Raw genomic sequence first — 20,691 nt, forward strand, 5'->3', positions numbered from 1 at the left:
TTAAATCTAAGTGAAGGCTAGAACCTTACATGCGATTGTAGTAGTTCTCTAATCATTTTTTATCCTTTATACATAGAACTATTATACAGATTATAGAAAATGGTAATTACTGATTATATATAATTTATTTATTATATATAACTACACCTTTCCAACTTTTTCATGTATATATTGATAATTATATTAACAAAAAATGCTGACTCAAAATTGATCAAATATGAGGAAATAATGATTTATTTCATATGAGTTATTTAACCTGTTACTGGAGGCAACCAATACTTGTCTCTAATAATAAACTAAATTGAAGAGTAGTCATATATAAGATAACATATGTGCCTTATCAATTTAACATCATTAAGACCAATTTCATGAAAAATTTTAAGACCAATTTCTCACCTCACAAGTAAGGAGTCAGGCATTTGAGCATAAGGTCTTGAATGTTGGATATGCAAGAATTAAGTTTGCTGCTGATTTTTGCATGCGATAAATGTGATATGTGGATACATCTGTCTATTACAGGATGTGTAAGAGTGCCTGAATATAGTATGATGCATGTTTGAAGGTGGTATATAAATGTAAAAAGTACTCTTAAGAGTAGTTGCTGTGAGAAGAATTTTAACAAAAGATGTTATTAAAAGTAAGAGTTTTGTAAGGCACCATGAATGTTGGGAAGAGACTCTAGCCATGAAAATCCTTCTTATTTGATTTCTGGATTTTTGTCATCTTTTATAATATTGTTGAAATCTCTTAGGCTTGTGAAGCACACAATTTTGTATTTAAGCCGAGAAATTTTTGATTGGGTTAAAATATAAAAGTATTTGTATTTATGGGTTCTACCGGAAATGTTGCATGGAACCACCATATGTCTGTGTATAGACCATTTAAAAACACTTTGTATTTAAACATAGTAGGGTTAACATCTAGCACCCTGTATGCTGCTATGCATTACATGATATATGTTTTTTTAAACTAGGCAATATGTTTAATAATTTTTGAGATGAGGAGTAATAATTCAAATACTTCAAAGTAAGGTAAGTTGTAGTATTTAAGAAAACATACGAATCTCATGTAATGAACAACACTTTGGTTTTGAGGTGAGAAATTAGTTTTTAAATATCATTTTTGAGATTTGATGTATACAGTGACCATTTTTAATTGAACGAAATGGTGTAATATATACATTAGCATTAACCAGCTTAATTCTGGGGTTAGCATTGATTTCCTTGGTTCTTTCTAAAATCAGGTAGTTATAAAAGAGACTACATAAAGGATTATAATATTCAGAGTGAAAATAGTGCTATGGAACCGACTGAATTCGAACTTGTCACAGCTACCTCCTATTTAAATAGTAAGCTGTGTGAAAATTTTCAGAGTCTACATTATAAATATTTAACTGTGTTCTTTAATCCTTATTATTGTGTATGTGTTGGCAATTATGATCAGAATGGGTTAAATATGGTGGAATATATTTATTCTTCCCCAATTCTATGAACATTCATAATGCTATTTCTACCAAAAGAGGACATTTTATTCTGCTCTTCAAGCCAAAATGGAGAATAAAGTTTCATTTAATATTGGTTTCATGTATCATTTGATATCCGTTGTCACTTTAAATTGTTGTTCTTATTTCAGGCTGCCCAGAAAAGCTCATCAGGGAGAAGAGTGAGTCTCATAACTGTTGTCTATTTATTCCATTAATTTTTTCTCCGTTTCTCTCTCTTCTTGGATATTTTTCTTAATTCAACATAAAGGCACTTATCAAATTACACTTTGCACACCGGATGAGGGTCTGCTAAAAACACCTTTCCTATTCCCATAAATAACAACTATGTGTGTGCGTATGTATCTATATACATATGTATATGAATATCCATATCAATGTATGCATGAATATTCACAAATATATGTGTATATTTGATGATTTTTTAATGTCTTATATTTCCAAAATATCTACTTCTTTACCTTTTGGCATCGTTCATTTCTTTTACATCCTCCAAATCAAATTGACAGCAAAAATGAAGGCATATTTGAGTGTTAGAAAAACAGAGCAGAAAAAGGAACATTAAAAAATGTTTTGGAAAATCAAGTGCCCACAAATAGAAACAGGCTCGGCATTTTCTTTCACATTTCAGCCATATTGGGTAGAGAAAAGAGTGTGAACAAAAGTCCTAAGAATTTCTGCAAAGCTTTCTTTCTGTCCAGTAAAAAAGGAATGATGATTATATGAAGAAAAAGTATTTCCTATCACAAGAAAGATGCAAAAAAAAAAAAAAAAATCCATCTCTTTTAGAATCTGTGTGGCAAAATACATGTTATTGCAAAATTCTGAGTAAATTCTGAGATAATAAATAAATCTTGTGTGCTGCAGAATTAATAGTAGCTTTTCTTTTTAAATTAATTCAAAGTTGGATATATTAATAGCTTACAGCATTTGATTTAATTATGACTAAGATTATAAATATGTTGCAGTGTTATGAAGTATGGAAATAAAACTTGGCCAGTTGAGAATATGTGTTACATGGAGAGAAATGCCATGAGAATGATATTATAGTTGTGTAATGTAAGTTTTGAACACAGCCTTAGAGCTGATAACCTCAGAGGAAGATTAAATTTGGACAGTATAGCAATGTAAAACAGCTATTTTAATCTTTCTACAATTGATTACAAAATCTATTGATTATAAAAACATTTTGTATGTTTTAAGTAACGTTGATCGTAGCCAGTACTAGATGACTGATCATTTGGAAATACCAGGTGGTATGAGCATTAGGTACGCAAGAGGTGCAGTGAAATTACAAAAAGTAAAAGATGATAACTATTTTATGTGCAAATAATGTAGGACAATGAAGAGTGATATAAATAAAGTATATAATATATGGTGAAGGTATTAAGGTTCTTCAGAAGTTTTATTACTTTAGTGGTGTTATTAGGACACAATGAGGAGCAAGTATTAGTATAATTAGGAATGAATGGGGTAAGTTCAAGGAATTTCTGCTATTACTAACCAGCAAAGCAAAAGCATGATCAGCCAGGAGAAGAATCTATCAAGTTTATGTACATTGTATGATTATCATGGAAGTGAAATCTGAACAGTAAGGGTTGAGGAAATGTGTTGCATCGAAAGAAATGATATAAAATTGATACAATGGATGATTTGTGTGAGTTTTAAAAATGGGTTTAGATCTGATGACCTCAGAGGATGATTAAATCTGAACAGTATAGGAAAATTTGTGTAGAACTTTGGTAGTATAGTTACATTAATAAAAAAATCCAATGAATTTTTGGGTAAGTATATGTAGAATAAGTGTGAAAATAGAGTCATTTCACTTGAGAAGGCCATTAACATGGAAAAAAGTGACAAGGATGAACTTGCGAATGAAGAAGAAATAATTATCTAGACAGAAATAGTTTAGTTTGGAAGTCAATTTCTAAAAGCTGTCTAACAACAGCCAGCATGCAATATAGACATGTAAACGACTTGGATGACAATAATTGTTGTGGGGGGACAATAAATGTTTATCTTTCTCAAAGACATCATCTGTAGAAAAGATCGAAGATATAAAGAACATGATAATTCATGATCTCAAATCAACACAGTTTATGAAGAAAGATAAATAACATTGTACAGGTCTACTTACATAAATCAGATCCAAATAGACTTAGAAATTAATTTTGGCTGACAGATTATTACTTAGTAATATTAAAAGGCGCCTGACTTGTGAACAAAAGAAAAGCAATGTTAAAGTAATAGAAGAAGAAGAAGAAGAAGAAGAAGAAGAAGAAGAAGAAGACGAAGAAAAATTACTTAAAATGCTTAGAAGCTTTCTATAGTCATTTTATTTAGAGCACATAGTATTTTTTCTTAGCACACATAATCTTTAGGTCAGTTGTTAGCCGCACAGATTCTTGAAATACTGTAAGAATATTTCTAAATACTTATTAATTTCTATAAGTAACACATTTTATCTATTTCTTTCCAAAAGGAGCTTTATGAAATTAAAGGAAAGATATATTGGAAATATAAAAAATATAAGGCATAAAAATAAAAAATGCGTACATTATTTTATTATTTAATAATCCATCATTTGTTTACTCTTTTTTGCTTTTGCTTTTAACTGATGTTGGAAATGTTTACCTGGGGGCTGGAAATGTCATCTCCTTCAGGCTTGCAATGTGTATTTTTCTAACATACATTAATCTATATGTTATTGATATTTAACCTTTTTCTCCTCTTTAGATGTTAAACATACCTATTATTATTACAGGATAACTTTACATTATTTTCATCAGCATCATTATCCTAATCTCATTCAAATAATAGAAAAATCATGGAAAATCTTCATTATTATCATCATTATATTTGTATGCCATTTATAACAATAACAAAATTAAAAGTTCTATGTAAATTTCAATCTTTGTTGTTTTTCAGAAAAAATGCTGCATTTCACATTTATTTAAAATGCCAATTGTACTGTTCTATTTATTACATTTAGCAATGCTATTTGTATGTTTAAATTGACAAAACAGAAAAAGAAAACACAATGAATTGCACTAAAACTAGCGGATATAAAACTGAACAATAAACACCAAGAACACAAAATGGACAACAGAAAAAAGTAATATGATACGGTTGATCCACTACACTACAATACTATGCACAATATATATATATATATATATATATATATATATATATATATATATATATATATATATATATATATATATATATATACAAGCAAAATTCGCAAGTAAAGAAAAGATTACTAGATTAATAGAAAAATTTTCAAATTCGAAAGTGTAGAAATAGAAATATAGAAATATATATTTATAGAACAACAACAACCTTATCCAGATTTAAAAGACTCAATATCGGAGATAAAACCTAATATAAGTAAAGAATGTCAATGTATTGTAGAATTGAATGTTCAATATTTTATTCTAGTGAAATGTTCCTTATTCCATGGAGTTCCAAAGATAAGCTCTTCTCCTCAGAGGAAAAAACTTTAGCAAAAGGTAAACATAAATAAATATCTATTTTTGCTGGTTAGCTCAATTTTTGAAAACAGTCAAGAAAGAAAAGTTGGAAGAAAAATAAAAGTGTATAGGCAAAAATAGAAAGGAATACTCAGCAAAATCCAATACTTTACACCAAGTAACTTGACATCTTCAATTTTGGGCTTCTCTCCTTCCCATCCCCCTTATCTCAACCCCCTTTTCCTCTCTAACTCCGCTTCTCTGCCCCATTTAATTCTTTTTAAATACATATATTAACTATCAAGATTGTAAAACTCCCCTCTCCCTAACTTTGACCGTATTAATCTTTTTCCCTCTTACTCTTAATTTCCACCCATTCGCTCTTTTATAGTTAGAACTGGCCATGGAAGGATGTTTTGCCAATGTCATATGCTCCATAGCTAGTTATCTACTTTGTATCAATTTTCCACTTGAACTATATTTAAAAAAAAGGCTTCATATGTCTCTCTGCATAAGAGCATTTAAGTTCATGGATTGGATTTTACTCCCGCACATAACTGCAAGATTCGTCTATACGGGCTTTTCATCCCTTCTCAAATTCCAAATATTTTTTTAAAGAGTTTCCAAAAGATATCTGACTGAACTTTCTTGGATTTACTAATCACCACACCTATTGCGTACTTTTGAACCTCACTGGATATTTCCAAGCACACTCATTGGATTTTGTTGCATATTCCTTTCTATTTTTCCTATAAACCTTCTATTTTTCTTTCAACTTTTCTTTCTCGACTGTTTTAAAAAATTGAGCTAACCAGCAAAAGTAGATATTTATCTTTACTTACTTTTTGCTAACGTCTTTTTCCTCTGAGGAGAAAAGCATATCTTTGAAACTATAATATATCTAAAATATATGGAATAGATTATAAAAGTAGTAATGATGACAAAATAATAGAAAAATATAATCGTAGAATTAAAAGTGAATTCTTATGAACAGATTATGTACAGATTATGTAATGAAATTATATATGCACATATATATACAGGGTGACCCCCCAAAAGAAACAAAAGCTAAATGGAGGCCATCTAGAACATATGCTGTAGAACGGAGAAAAAAGGTCAAAGACCCTAGTGTTTTGATGTGATGTTTTGAATATTATAAACTAGTTATGACCAAAGTTTCATTTCATTCGGACAAAACACTAAGAAACAGGGCCTCATTAGAGTTGGAGCCCGTTTTTTTTTGGTCACCCTGTATTATGTATATATATGTATGTGTGCGTGTATGTATAAAATAAAAACAGTAAACAAACCGTGTACAAGTGTAAATACACACACACACACACATATATATATATATGTATATGTGTGTGTATGTACATCTCTCTCCCTCTCTCTCTCTCTCTCTCTCTCTCTCTATATATATATATATATATATATATATATATAAATTGCGTGTATTAATCATCATTATTTCATTTAAACAAGCATTTTTCAACATAACAGTATTCCTCTGCTTGATTATACCTATATTTTTTTTCAATTCTTATTACGAACTTTTTATATCAAAATAAATACTTAAAGCTATTTTTATTAAAATCTAACCTGCAATTAATATCATTACGAACGAAAGCAGTAACAAAACTTTAAAATGCTTAACGTAATACAACCCATTCTGTGACGCTAATACTGACATCCTAGAGTTTAAATTGTAAACGTGTTTCCTGGAATTACACTAGTTCGTTCTTTTGACGCATAACTAACTTTGCGTCATTGGCTACTTTTTGAAATTCACTACTGTATTTTTCTTCAAATTTTTGTTCATTTGTTTTTGTCACCTGGAGTTAATTCAACGAAGAATCGAAAACCTTTGTGATATATAGGGAACATACATTAATATTGTTAAAAATTATTTTTAGATAAATTAGAAAAAAAGGTATAATCAAGCAGTTGAATTTTGTTAATGTTTACCATGTTTGATCACACACACACACAATTATATATATATATATATATATATATATATATATATATATATATATATATATATATATGATATAATGGTTAAGTGTACCAAGTTCAAGTTCTGTTAAGGTTACTGCAGTAATTTCTACAATAACCTTGGATACGGTCGGAATCTATACATACTTTATCCAGCTATTAATTAAATAGTAGAGTATACTAGACGCTAAAGCTTTGCTCATGCAACAAGCCTCGGAAAAGAAAAACATTATACTGAAGGAAACTATATACTGTTTACAGTTCTCCTGGACTTAACACTTGACTCAGGCAATGCCTGTTTAGAAAATGGCACAACTCTGTCTTCACTATAAATTACCTACACAGACACTCTTACAAGAAGTATCTAGTGTTCCTCAAAACTTAAAGAAAGATTTTATATATATATATATATTGACTGAATAAAGACTAATAAACAAGATGGTAGATTCAACAATGTCTAAGGGATAGCCATTATTACAAAGGGTTTTAGTGGTGAATTTAATTTCGTCATCCAGATTAGCCTTCAAATAAATCATTAAAGCCCTATGTGTTAGGGTCTTAAATTAATTTTTTTATTTGTAGGACAAAATGAGTCCCATCGTGTATTGAGACCAGTAAATGTTGGTTTATGATAGACAGAAGTAAAAAAACCTGAAGAAGTCTAGGACATAAGAACATCTAAAAACGGAAGGGTAGAATTGGCTTCTTTATCTTCTGTAAGGGCTGGATGAACGTTATTATGAGACGTAAAAAATGCACACGCTTTCGTTTCGTTGTCGAATAGGTAAAAAGTGTTGTTAACATAATGAAAGTAAAGATCTGGTTTATGGAAACCAGATAGTAGACCCTCTTTGTGTGTGTGTGATTGTTAAGAATTAAATTACAATTAATGTGTGTGGGTGCTTTTGGTGTTACTTGCATAAGTATCAATGGAACATTTTAAGTACGTTATCCTTTTATTAACAAGCGTTAAAAAACAGAGATTGTCGATATTCTAGCGTAAATCTAAAGCAGAAGAAATTAATGTTTAGTCAAAGTATGCAATTAATTATATATTTATTCAGATAAAGCACTCACTATCATTTAGCAAGCCTCCCATGAGAGTAACTGACGCTTCCATAAGAGCTAAGGGAAATGACTAAATGTATAAAACATTAATCTGTAAATCTATCCTCATCTAATGTATATATATATATATATATATATATATATATATATATATATATATATGAGAGAGAAAGAGAGAGAGGAAGAGAGGGAAGGGGGAGAAATACATAGATAGATAAAGATATGCATAGTCATCACACTACGTCATCAAGGTACGTTTTGAAAATATGTTTAGTACTTTTAATATGTCAAAACAAATGAACAATGTTCGAGTCAAATATAACGTGTGCATGCAGATATAATCCATCGTAAATACTTCTGTTGTATGCATGACATTTTAAAAAGCTAAAATAGCATACATACATTAATACGTTTAAAGGGACAAGACTCACAAGCCATGATGGAGTAAGCAATCTAGTATATATATACAATCGAAAATCGTCGCACTCAGAGTTTGATAAAATTCATGCTGGGTGTAATTGTTTGGTTTTTCGACATTTTAATTTCTTTAAATCAAAATTACCGGTTTATTTAAAGTTAAAAACCGGTTAGTGAAAGATGCTTATTGTTTTTTAAACTCCAATTTCTCCCAAACCAACCAACTTTAAACCGAAAGTTTCACATTTATTAGACTGCCGAGAAGCAAAGCCGAGTTATTTTATCAACTGAGAAAAACAAAAAGATTAACACATACACGAGGGGAAAAAAACAAAAGTAAAATAATTTAAAATAAAAAAGAATAAGAGAAAAAAAAATATAAATAAAAAAGATAAAACGATATAATACATTGCAAAAAACACAGCAACCTGCAGTCACTATTTCCGATGAGAAAGATATGAACAGATTCTGAAGAGAATCCGATGTAGACGTCCATAGACTGGTTCCCTTTTTATTGGATTTGAAACCAACGGTACAGATTTTATCTGTAACACACACACACACACACACACACACACACACACACACACACACACACACACACACACACACACATATATATACATATATATACTTCAACTGTAAAATAGTCTAGTATAAAACAGATAGTCTTCTTAAATTTATGATACCCTTAATTCTTCAGATGTTTTAAGCCATTCACAAGGATATATCTTTTGTTACAGGTTTGTAGAAGCCACTACATTCGGTTAAAATAAATTCATATCATGAGTTATTATTATATATAAATAACTATTGTGGTATCCCAATCGCCAACAAATGAAAGTAAAACATCTCTTGCCTGTGTAAACATATTAGATGCAGTATGTCATAATGATAACAATACTCATAAATTAAGCTTAACAATATCAGCTTAAAAATAAGACATCGTAAATAAACTGTTGTTACTGTTTTCCCCTCCAATTGTTTCATCACACTTTACCTTTCTACCTTTTATTATTGTATGTTTTTATGCTTCATCAGTTTTTTTTACAAAATATTTCATTCTTCATTCACACCATTTTCGTCATTTAATCTTGACTTATTTCTTGTGCACCATTTTTCAAAAAAGAAATTATTTGCCAAATTTCATCCCTCTTTTTTGACACATTTTTATATTTATCTCAATGTTGTTGCTGATTGTATCATGTATTTGAAAAATCTGAATCAGTGATGATTTTTATGAGTCACTTTTTCTTGCTACTTGCATTGGAAATGTTGCTTAAGCTAACATTGTGATTGTTTTTTAAAGACAATGATATTTTTTGTTATTTTCACTTAAGTGGCCATTGTCACTCATTGTTATAATTATTTTATATTATCATCATGCTTTGTGTTTGTCATTTTAAAGAGTAAGATTGATGTATATGTATTTTTCCTGATTATTTCAACCCATGATCATCAGTGGTGTGTCGTTATGAATATTGCTGAAGAGAAAGATAGAGTTTAAGCATAAACGCTTTATTCAGTTATTTATGCAGTACAGTTATGTCAACAAATAACAAATAAAGAGAAAAGATATAAATATCTATATATTTTTCATATTAATTTTTTATACATGCTTATATATATATATATATATATATATATGTGTGTGTGTGTGTGTGTGTGTGTGTGTGTGTGTGTGTTTCCGTACATGTACAGTTCACGATATATGAAGAGGTAGTTATTAGAAAATATCAGCAAAAGTGTAAATTGTGAAATCACATAAGCACTCAAAATGATAAAGTTTCAGTCAATAGCAGAATAATTATGCAATATACTTTCTCTTAGTTAGGTAATTATCACATGTACACACATATATATATATATATATATATATATATATATATATATATATATATATATATATATATATATATATATATGGTGCATAGCTTTTATTACAAAAGATATACTAAATTTTTTCAAATGAGGAATCATAAGCATATGTTTATGGGCACATGGCAGAACAAGTAAAGGTAATGGTCAACAATCTGTTCTAAGTGACGGTGAAGTTAATGGATAAAGCAATAATAATTAATATTAGAACATAAAAATAATACTTTTAAATAGTCATGCTTGGCATAATTTAAACAATCTACCCTATGGATAAAATAAAGGGTTTGGTTGGAAATTTTTACAAGTATCCAAGTTCGACATAAAGATCTCTTAGTTTGACTAGTAGGCTCTCAAGTTCGAAAAGGGGCATCTAATGAAAGTCAAATATTATGACTATAACAACCAGAATTGGATTAGTGTTTTCAGTTTGATTACACTGGTCACTTCTATATTCTAGCGTTCTCCAAATGTGTGTTATACTAACTATGATCTGAAAAAAACTGCAAGGAACAGTGATTGAAAACAGTTTGACAGAAACCATTACGAAAACACAATAAAAACATACTTAAAAATGAGACTAAATATTAGTATAGAAGTATTAATATTTAAGAAATAACAACAAGCTTTATGCAGAAAGTTTATTCCACTAAATTGATGTCAGCTTTACTAAACTCTAAATATTTTACTGCAAGGATATCAGACATCGCCTGGTATCGAATGAGGATCAACGAATTTTACACACTTACAATACATTTATTGTCATAGAAATAAGTGAAATCGCCAATTTTTCAATCAAATCGGTACATTGTTGTTTATATTGGACTATACAGAATCCATTGTTGATTTTATAAAATTATTTTATATAATGGCTTGAATTAAAATTTAAAATGCAAAAGTCAAGTATAAGTTCAATTCTACTCTAAATAGAAATATTCATTTTGAATACGCCCTTGTCTTATCAAAACCCTACTGTTAATTTATACACTGGGTCTTTCAACCTGTTTGGTGATAAAATTTCTCAAATTCACTTGTGATGTTAGACTGTATAAGGGTGTTAACTTTGGGCTACATCAGACTGTTTCTTCTTTAATCAGATTTTTCCGGTTATATATTTTCAATACTTATCAGAGCCATTCCGATACAAAACCTAACTAAGCACATTTCCAGACAAAGCACATTTGTGTAAAATTTCTATAAAAAAAATCGGCCTAGCCGTTTCGGAGTCCATTGGGAACGAACTCACACATAGACAAAGTGCTTTATATATATATATATATATATATATATATATATATACTTCAGCAAAGATCACAACTGTTGACTGATTGATCTTGTGTAAAACTACATACAAATAGATATTAGAAAAATTTCAAATCAAATTTTTTAATTTATAGAGTAAATGCGACATATAGCAATATTCGAAATTTTCTGGAATATTAAAAAACCATAAATGCTATAATGCGGTGTCTTTTCATCCCGTTCAGAAAAAGACAAAAAAGTATTTATTTCATATTGAAATTTCATTTTACGCATTTGTTTTAAGCAGTACATTTAAATAGTTTTATTATATTTCGTTTTGTACATAGGTCATATTGATCACATTAATGCATCACATTATCTAACAATATTAAATATTAATATTGTCGGATTTTATTAGGCTGGTTTTTGCTAAACCTGTTTCAATGGCTTTATATGTAGCAGGAAAATCTTATGTAAAATATGATTTTATTAAACAAACGGAATGATGTGCTAATAACTATTATAAAATGAAAAGTGCAATATTTTCTTCATAACAAATAATAAGTTAATGTCTAAAAAAGGAAGCGGTGTATCGCATAATGTGTGGTATTATGTCAAAAAATATTTACGGAGCACTTTCATTTATTGTATTCTAGAAGAGAAAATTTATTTGCTGATTAGATATAGAAATTATTACATAAGGAGTTAGATCTCCAGAAATATTATTAAGAGTAACCTTAATCAATATATAATATTGAAAATAAAATCAAAGTTTCTTGTGGATTATAGATAGCTATTTTATTATTAAATTAAAAAAAAAATTGATAAAAGGTAAGAATCTCGAATTTAGTGTCAGTTTTTATCACATTATTCATATATCCTAAATATTTCGACTTTTCCAAAGTTCAAATTTTACCATTCCCTCCGTGTCCACCTTCCCTTTCTCTCCTATCGGTGAAATCACCCATTTTTCAATCAAATCGAATGCCTGCTCTAGTCGGGAACCCACCGTAGTGCACCGGAAGGAAGCTTCACATGCATCTCCATAGTGAGTTAATCCACAATACATAATACTCTACATTGAATCTATTGTTGATTTTATAAAAGTATTTTTTATAATGATTTGTATTGAAGTTTATAATGCAAAAGTCAAGTATCATGGTTCAGTTGTGATCTAAGCGGAAACATTAATTTCGAACGCACACCTGTCATATCAAAAAAACTAATATGGATTTTTATATGGCGGGTCCTTTTGCTGGTGATAAAACTTTTCAAATGCACTTGTGATCTTTTAATCAAAATTGGATTGTTCCATTGTTAATCGGATTTTTTTCGATTATAGATGTTTGATACTTATCAGGGTCATTCCGATACAACACCCATCTAAGAACATTCCCAGACACATAAAGAACATTTGTGTGAAATTAAAAAAAAATCAGCCCAGCCGTTTTAAAGTTAATAAGGAACAAACTCGCACACACATAGACAAAGTGCCTTATATATATATATATATATATATATATACTACTTATATATATATATATATATATATATATATATATATATATATATATATATATATATATATATATATATATATATATATATATATATAAGTAGAGATTTTCAAGTAGTTTAAACTTAAAATATGATAGTTCAATAGATAAATATCATTTTCTGAAGACTGGAATAACTATTCCTGAAATAAAAGTTTAATTTTAAGATTGAATTATATAGTATTTAATTAAAGAGAATACATTTTTATTCTTACCTCTCATACATACTAAAATATTGAAATAATTATCGAATTAATATATCAGTCCTCGATATTGCATACATATTTAGCAAGTGTTTATATTTTTCTAGTGAGAAACTGATGACATTGGCTTATAAATTTAGAGGTGAAAACTGGATTGTAGTAAAGACTGAACTATTAACCTCCAGAAAACTATTATTCAGAACACGTACATTTTAGCTCAGTGCGAGTATTAAGTAAACAATCTTTTTGTGTGTGCCTTTCGGTGGTGTGCAGTGTGTGGTAATGCCAATTACTTAATTGTATACCTCAAGGACACAAGTATAAGTTCTAGTACTGGGAAATATCATAAGAAAGAGGTAATTTTGAATACGATTTGATGCTTGGCGCCACTACACTTCTCCCTTGCATATCATAATAAGCGACCTTTTAGTTAAATTGAAGCTTGTGTCCATATTATCTGCAATTAAATGGAAAGTTTTAAGACATGCAAAATGATTGGCAGTCGGAGTGAGCAAAGTGTGTTTATAAGGAATGATTGAAGAGTAGACTACAAAAGGAGAACAACCAAGAAGATGGCACGATACATATGTTCTAGGACTTGCAGATCAATCAGTCAGCGAAAAACATTGTGTAAGACAAGAGGTCTTGGAGACAATGATGTTAGATCATATTCTGCAACTAAAACGCTGAGAATGTTATTTAATAACTATATTTCCATAAAGCGTTCTTATTTGTGTCGCAAATTATAGCACACAGAGATTTTCCTTTTTTTTTAATGTGCAAATAAAGTAAAAAATTGTAAATTTTTTTATGCATTATCCTCCATTTCTGACCCAGTTTCCCATATTCATATTAATTGCAAGGAAATTTCTTTTCAAATGACATACAGTAGTAATATTTCTTATTTATGTTACAAAATGTATTATAACCGTTTCTGTATTAAAACTAGCATTTATTCACATTAAGTATAAATATAATTGAAAATGCTTTAAAATTTTTTTTTTCAATTTTAATTACTGAATTTTATAAGTGCGGCATTCTTTAATGATTTCCTTTCTTAATTTCGTGTTATTTTTTTCTCTTGTAGGCTGCCACACTTTACTGTGTATGTATGGAGTATGCTGCAGGTGGAGAATTATTTTCTTTTATAAAAATACATCCCGAGTCTCGACTCCCTGAGGATAGGGCTCGACCCTTTGTCAGGCAGATTCTATCAGCCGTTCATTACTTACATGAACGTGGAGTTGCTCACCGGTACGTACTAATATTTTGTCATTTTATGCCTATGATCTCTGAAGATTCCATTTTATCACCGTGAAGAACTTTAGTAAAAATACATTTTTCTAGATGATTATCTTTTTGATGAAGAGAAAAATTCATGATCTTTTTGCAGACAAAACGAAAAATATACAAAACTTTTTATTTTAACTTGAACTCATATACCAAAGAAAATAACACTCATGTTGTCTTTTTAAAACATTCAAAATCTGATTAAAAAGGAATTGCTTGTCGTTTGCTTGCCAAAATCAATATTAGTTAGAAAAAAGCATTCTTTAATTGTAATGTTGATAAACAAAAAGTTTAGTAATGCTGCTTATAAGCAGCGAAACTTGAAAATCAGCAGATAAATTTAAAAAGATATTGGGAACATCGCATGCAATAAAATAACAGGAAAACTTACAGAATTAAAAAAAATGGCTAGGAAAAAGTTACAGGACAAAACAAAGTCATCATAAATAACTTAAGGAAATAAAGTCACATTTAGTATTAGGTATTTTGTTTATACCTAATATGAACCGTAAATATTGAATTCGATAGTTAACTTTTATATAAAAAAATTTGCAGAAACTGCTTATATTTTTATGATTCTTCTTCACTGTAACTTTTCACATGAATTTTACCTGGATTTGTTAGAGTTCAGAAGTTTTCGTCTTATTCTTTAAATCATGTTAAAATATATTGAAACATGAACGGTATTTATTTTTGAATAGCAGTTTGATAGCTAATTTGATGCTTTAAATGAATAATATTGACTAATTTGGCTTGTGTTACATGTTGCAAATGTACAAATTAAGATTATGTAACGTATTTTCACAAACAACAAAAGGTATAATGACTATTGCACTCATTTTAATCATTATGTCTTTAACTAAACAGCGCACCTTTTCGATTGATCAACTAAAAGTTTTGTGAATGTACCTCAAATATAGTATTTTGGCTACTTTCCAAAAGTATATCACAAAAATGTATTCTAACACAATATTGATTTAATAGTTAGCAAAAAGTTTCTACTAATGAGAAAAACAAAAATATTCTGAAAAATTAAGTTATTTAGTAGAAACCTCATTAAATGAAACATCTGGACAGTATTTCTAGGAATATATTTTGAACTACTTATAGGCTGGACAAAAGAACTCCGGCATTGTAATGAGAAGACTAAGAAATTAATGATTAGGCACAATGCACTAAGCTCAAAGGGTGACATTGCCCGATTTGATGTTAAACAGAGAGAAGATCGGAGAGACAACTGGTAAGTATAGAAGACTGTATGAATGACACTCAGAAAAATAGACATGGAAGAATACATAATTCAGAACACAAAAAAGCTGATCATCGTAGTAAGAGACACTAGGGAAAATGAACAAAGCAAGGCGCATTGAAAATGAAAACAAAAAGACAACAAACAAAATCGGAAGAAAGGCTTCTACATGGAAAATTTATAATATTGGTCAGTGAAGAGATTCAGAAAAACACATGGTCATGGGTTTGGAAATGTCACCTAAACAGAGAAATGGAATTATTACTTACAATTGTACAGAACAATACAATCAGAACAACTTATATCAAATCTAAGATGAATAAAACATAAAAAGACAGTAAATATAGACTTTATTGACAAAAAGACGAAACAATAAATCACATAAACGAATAGCACAAACTAACCCAAAAAGATCACAAAAGCAAATACGATTGTATGAGAAACGCAGTCTACTGGAAACTATGAAAACATCTGCACTTTGAACATGCAAACAAATCGTACAGATACAAACAAAAGACAGTATTGCCAAGTGAAAATAAAAAAAAAAGTCGTCTGGGACATGAATGTGGAAACAAACAAACACAGCCAAGAAAAGATATCAGACATGGCAATAGTCCACAAGGAGAAAAAAACTGGAATTTTAAATTTCGTCATTCCAGTAGTTAACAGGATGAAGATCAAAGAGGCAGAAAAATGAAGCAAATATACAGAACTTGCAAGAAATCTAAAAGGAATATGAAACATGAAAAAAATTGCTATAATACCAATAATTGTAAATGAACTAAGAAAACCCTTGAAAAACCTGGTAAAAAAAAAGACAAGAAGAAAATCATAAAATGAACAGAAATTATGAAAACAGCCTTAAAAATTATTGAATATCAAAACCTACAAAGATAAACACTAACACTGTCACATATAATTTTAAATAGAAAACGAACAAATCATCTAGAAAAAACATCACATGAGATCAAGGGAAGTGAAGAAAGCCCCGAATCAATTTGATCTTCCACACAAATACACAACTTCAGTTATACAGACATGCATACGGTGAAACTAACCTCAGCTGATACAACATAAAACTGTTGTAAAGTTCAAGGAGAATGTAAAACACCGAGAAGAGAGGGCATCAACAGCACTTTCACTCAAAGGACGCAGAATGTATTGGAATCTTGGAGATGTTTATTATTATTGGGGAAACTCGGTGGCCATTGCTTGTGAGAAATCAATGGAAAATAACTGTTGCGATATTGTAAAGCGATTTTCAATGTTTATCGAAAGAGATGGAAAGTGCTGAAGATCTGGGGACACTTTTGTCACTATAACTTCAGGGAACACCATTTGTCATTGTCAGTAAACAATCACTGATGATGACTTGTGTGAAAACTCCTAGTGAGTAAATAATAAACAGTGTATAGAAGTAAATGCACTCATTTTAGTTATGCAAGCAGAATAACTTCGAACATTAGCCAGAGTTTATAAACTTTTGATTGAAGTAAAAGTAGAATAAACAGTGGCAATAGTTGCCATCCAACAGATCTAATGTATATATATATATATATATATATATATATATATATATATATATATATATATATATATAATGATTTAGATTTACGTGTTGTAAAATTCAGCTAGAATTAAATATCTTAGATAACATTCTGTATAATTAAAATTGGCTAATTATTATGAAAAATACTATTATTATCATGAAAGAAAATGAATTAATGTATTATTGAAAATGCAATGCATACATAAGTTATGCTTTTCAGTTTAACTTTTAAAATCTGCATAGTTGTATGTAACTTTAATTTTAAACATTAATGATGACATTTGTATCCTTTGCCAAGAAATGTCATTAGTTTTATCTTTTTATAAATGAATTCTGTGTTATGCTAAGAAATGACATTTTTTGTGCATTTGAGTAGTTTACCTTCTTTAATTTGACAATTGTGGAAATTATTAGAGAAGCGTATTCAGTGTTAATTTTTTTCCTTTGAAAATTATCAATAAAAAGAGCAACAAGTAAACAACTAAATGATTTATGTCATTCAATGTACTTAGTGAAACTAGCAAAATACTTCCATAAATATTGTTGGTTTTAAAGTATTCTGTTAATATTTATAAATGTGCTATTATTTCATATTTGCATTTTGGAGAGTTAAAAACGCATTAGAAAATCCAGAATGTATTGAAAAAGTCTGGAGACATTCTTTTTCAGATCTTAATCGATTACGTTATAATTTTACCTTCGTTGGCTTTTTTTCACAAGAAAATTCAAGGTAAACTTACCCTTTTTACAGGATCATTGTTTTTATTATAACATGCTCATTTCTTATTATTCTAAAATTATTCTTTTATTCTTTCATAATTTCTATTATTTTCTCTTTTACAAACACTTTAAAACTTCTTTTTCACCAGCCAATTAAACTTTAAATGAATAATTGGTAATTATTTAATTTATTTAAATTTTCTTTTCATATGATTCGTAGATATGACCAACAAGATAGTAAGATATGATGAGAAGCTAATCAGCTGCAACAATTCTTTCATTAAAAGAAATATAAAAATAAATTAAAATAATTAAATAGGTGAATAATTAGAAGATTTGGTCTTTTAGTTCATCAAGTTTAGCAACGTGTGCGTACAAAAAGTAATTTTATTATCAATGGATGTGGTGTTGCTAATATTTGCTGTGTATTGGCATTGGGAAGACAGTGATGTGTGATCAATGATTAAGCAACAAATACGACATGTGTCGGAGAGTAAAAGAATTAAGAAACACTGGGAGGCAAAGACATTTCATCTATTAATAGTTTGTCTATCATATAAAGACAGTAAAGAGATATGTTAAAGATACTTATTAAACATACAATATGCATTTGCTTCCAGAGGACAGAAAAATATACAAGCTATTCTTTTAAAAACAAAGGCTTATATTTTTATTCTAATGTTTTTTTGGGGGCTTTTTTTTTTTTGATAATTGACATGTTTTAGGCTGAAAAACCAATAAGGACAAAATTAGGTTTTAATTCTTGACGATGCAGTGGTGTGAGAATTATCACAGGATTTGTTGTATAATCCTTTTTTTTTCACAAATAGAATAACACGAGCTACGAAATCAGTTTCTTTCTAAGAGATACCAACAGTGGCAATAAGATATTATTAAATCAGTTGATTAGAAAAACTTTCTATTCAAACTTGAACCGTTCCAGGATGGGCATTAAAGCAATATGTGTCTGAATATTATATTTTTGAAATTGGAAACCTTTTTCTCTTGATTGATTACAAAACGATTTCCAGCTTTTGTCTTAATATGACCAAGGTGGAATAAGTATTTGTTTGAATCAATCACCTCATTTTTCAGAAACCTTCCTATAGACATTATCACATTTGATTTTTAGTTGACCGTGGATACAGTTACTACGAAGAGTTCATTTTCTTTATGCTTAATTCGTTTCAAATCTCATCATTAATAATGATTTTTCATTATCTGTCACAAGTCATTAATAGCACCATTTATTAAAGGAACTACAATAAACAATACTACACCTAGATGTTTGGAAATAGTTTCCTAGATCTGATTGAATAGTGAATGTTCTTAATTAATATCTGCATTTATTCACTACAAGAAGTAAATCCAACAGAAAACCATAATTTAGCACAAAGTAGTGCAAACCACTTTGTAATTATTAATAGTATTTCTCTACAATTTGCACAATTTTCTTTCCTCCCTAAGTCCCATTTTACGTTTCTTAAATTAAAAAAATACCATATCCTATTTTCTGTTCAAAAGTAAATTTAAAAAAATAAAAGTATAGTTCTGTAAATCAAGAATAGCATGGTGTATTTTCCCTAAGAATATATATATATATATATATATATATATATATATATATATATATATATATATATATATATATATATATATATATATATTGTATTGGTAGTAATTATTAAGTGTGTCTACCAAAAGAGTGCTCAATGTTTAGACAGAGCCAAAATAAGTTAATTTAGTATACAAACAAAATTTCAATAACTACTTGCTTTGTTTGTATACTAAATTAACTTATATATATATATATATATATATATATATATATATATATATATATATATATATATATATATATATATATATATATATATATATATTAATATTTAGAAATGCACAAGTTGGCTCACATTAACAGGAAAGGCAAAATGCAATAATTTCAAGTTAAATCAACTTTACACAATAAATGCATCATGTATTTTACATACTAACTAGCCTGAGTGCTGGGTGTTTGGAGGTGTGTTTTGAGCAAAGAAAAGTGCTAATAGGCAGGCAAGCTCGAACCCATACCACAAAGGAGGAAAAGAACGTGAGGAAAAAGTGACATCTTTGCTGTTGCGCCCATCGCCAAACCGGAAGTGGCGAAGGTTTCAATTAAGGCTAGACAATCAAAAAGAGGCGATGATTTTACAAAATATCGGCGAAAAAAGCGACCTCTCCCTGTAGAAATGTGCGCATGAAGGAATTAATGTTATAGCCAATTTGTTTATATTTGTCGTGTGAAAGGTCAAGCTTCAAAAGGATACCAATCTCGTTAAAATCCGTCGCCTCTGGCGAAAGTGTTAGGCATACATACATATATTTATACATACATACATACATACATACATTTGAACAGACAGGTGAGATTTACATAATCGATTATGTATATGCGATACCAGTTACAAGGTTGACTAATTTGGATATTCGTTTTGAAAAGGGTCATTTTATTAATTAACTATTATTTCATATTAATTTTGTTACTTCAATGATTGTTTTGATTTT

The 20,691-nt window shown here is 29.0% G+C and overlaps 1 protein-coding gene across 3 annotated transcripts in view; it reads left to right on the plus strand.

Moving 5' to 3' along the window:
* Window positions 1-20,691, plus strand: part of LOC145291414 (uncharacterized) — an 879,668-nt gene that overhangs the window by 305,182 nt on the left and 553,795 nt on the right. For 2 of the 3 annotated variants that reach the window (XR_013869410.1, XM_080137236.1), the window contains exon 3: window positions 14,424-14,590. Coding sequence is in view for 2 of the 3 variants with exons in the window: in XM_080137236.1 (XP_079993362.1) it covers window positions 14,424-14,590 (167 nt within the window). In the remaining variant the exon portion in view is untranslated. Of the gene's footprint in view, window positions 1-1,632; window positions 1,663-14,423; window positions 14,591-20,691 lie in introns of all 3 variants that reach the window. The other variant, XM_080137226.1, reaches the window with a different exon arrangement.

Source organism: Euprymna scolopes, chromosome 2 (genome assembly GCF_053919585.1).
Source record: "Euprymna scolopes isolate OS-2025 chromosome 2, ASM5391958v1, whole genome shotgun sequence".
Lineage (NCBI taxonomy): Eukaryota > Metazoa > Mollusca > Cephalopoda > Sepiida > Sepiolidae > Euprymna > Euprymna scolopes.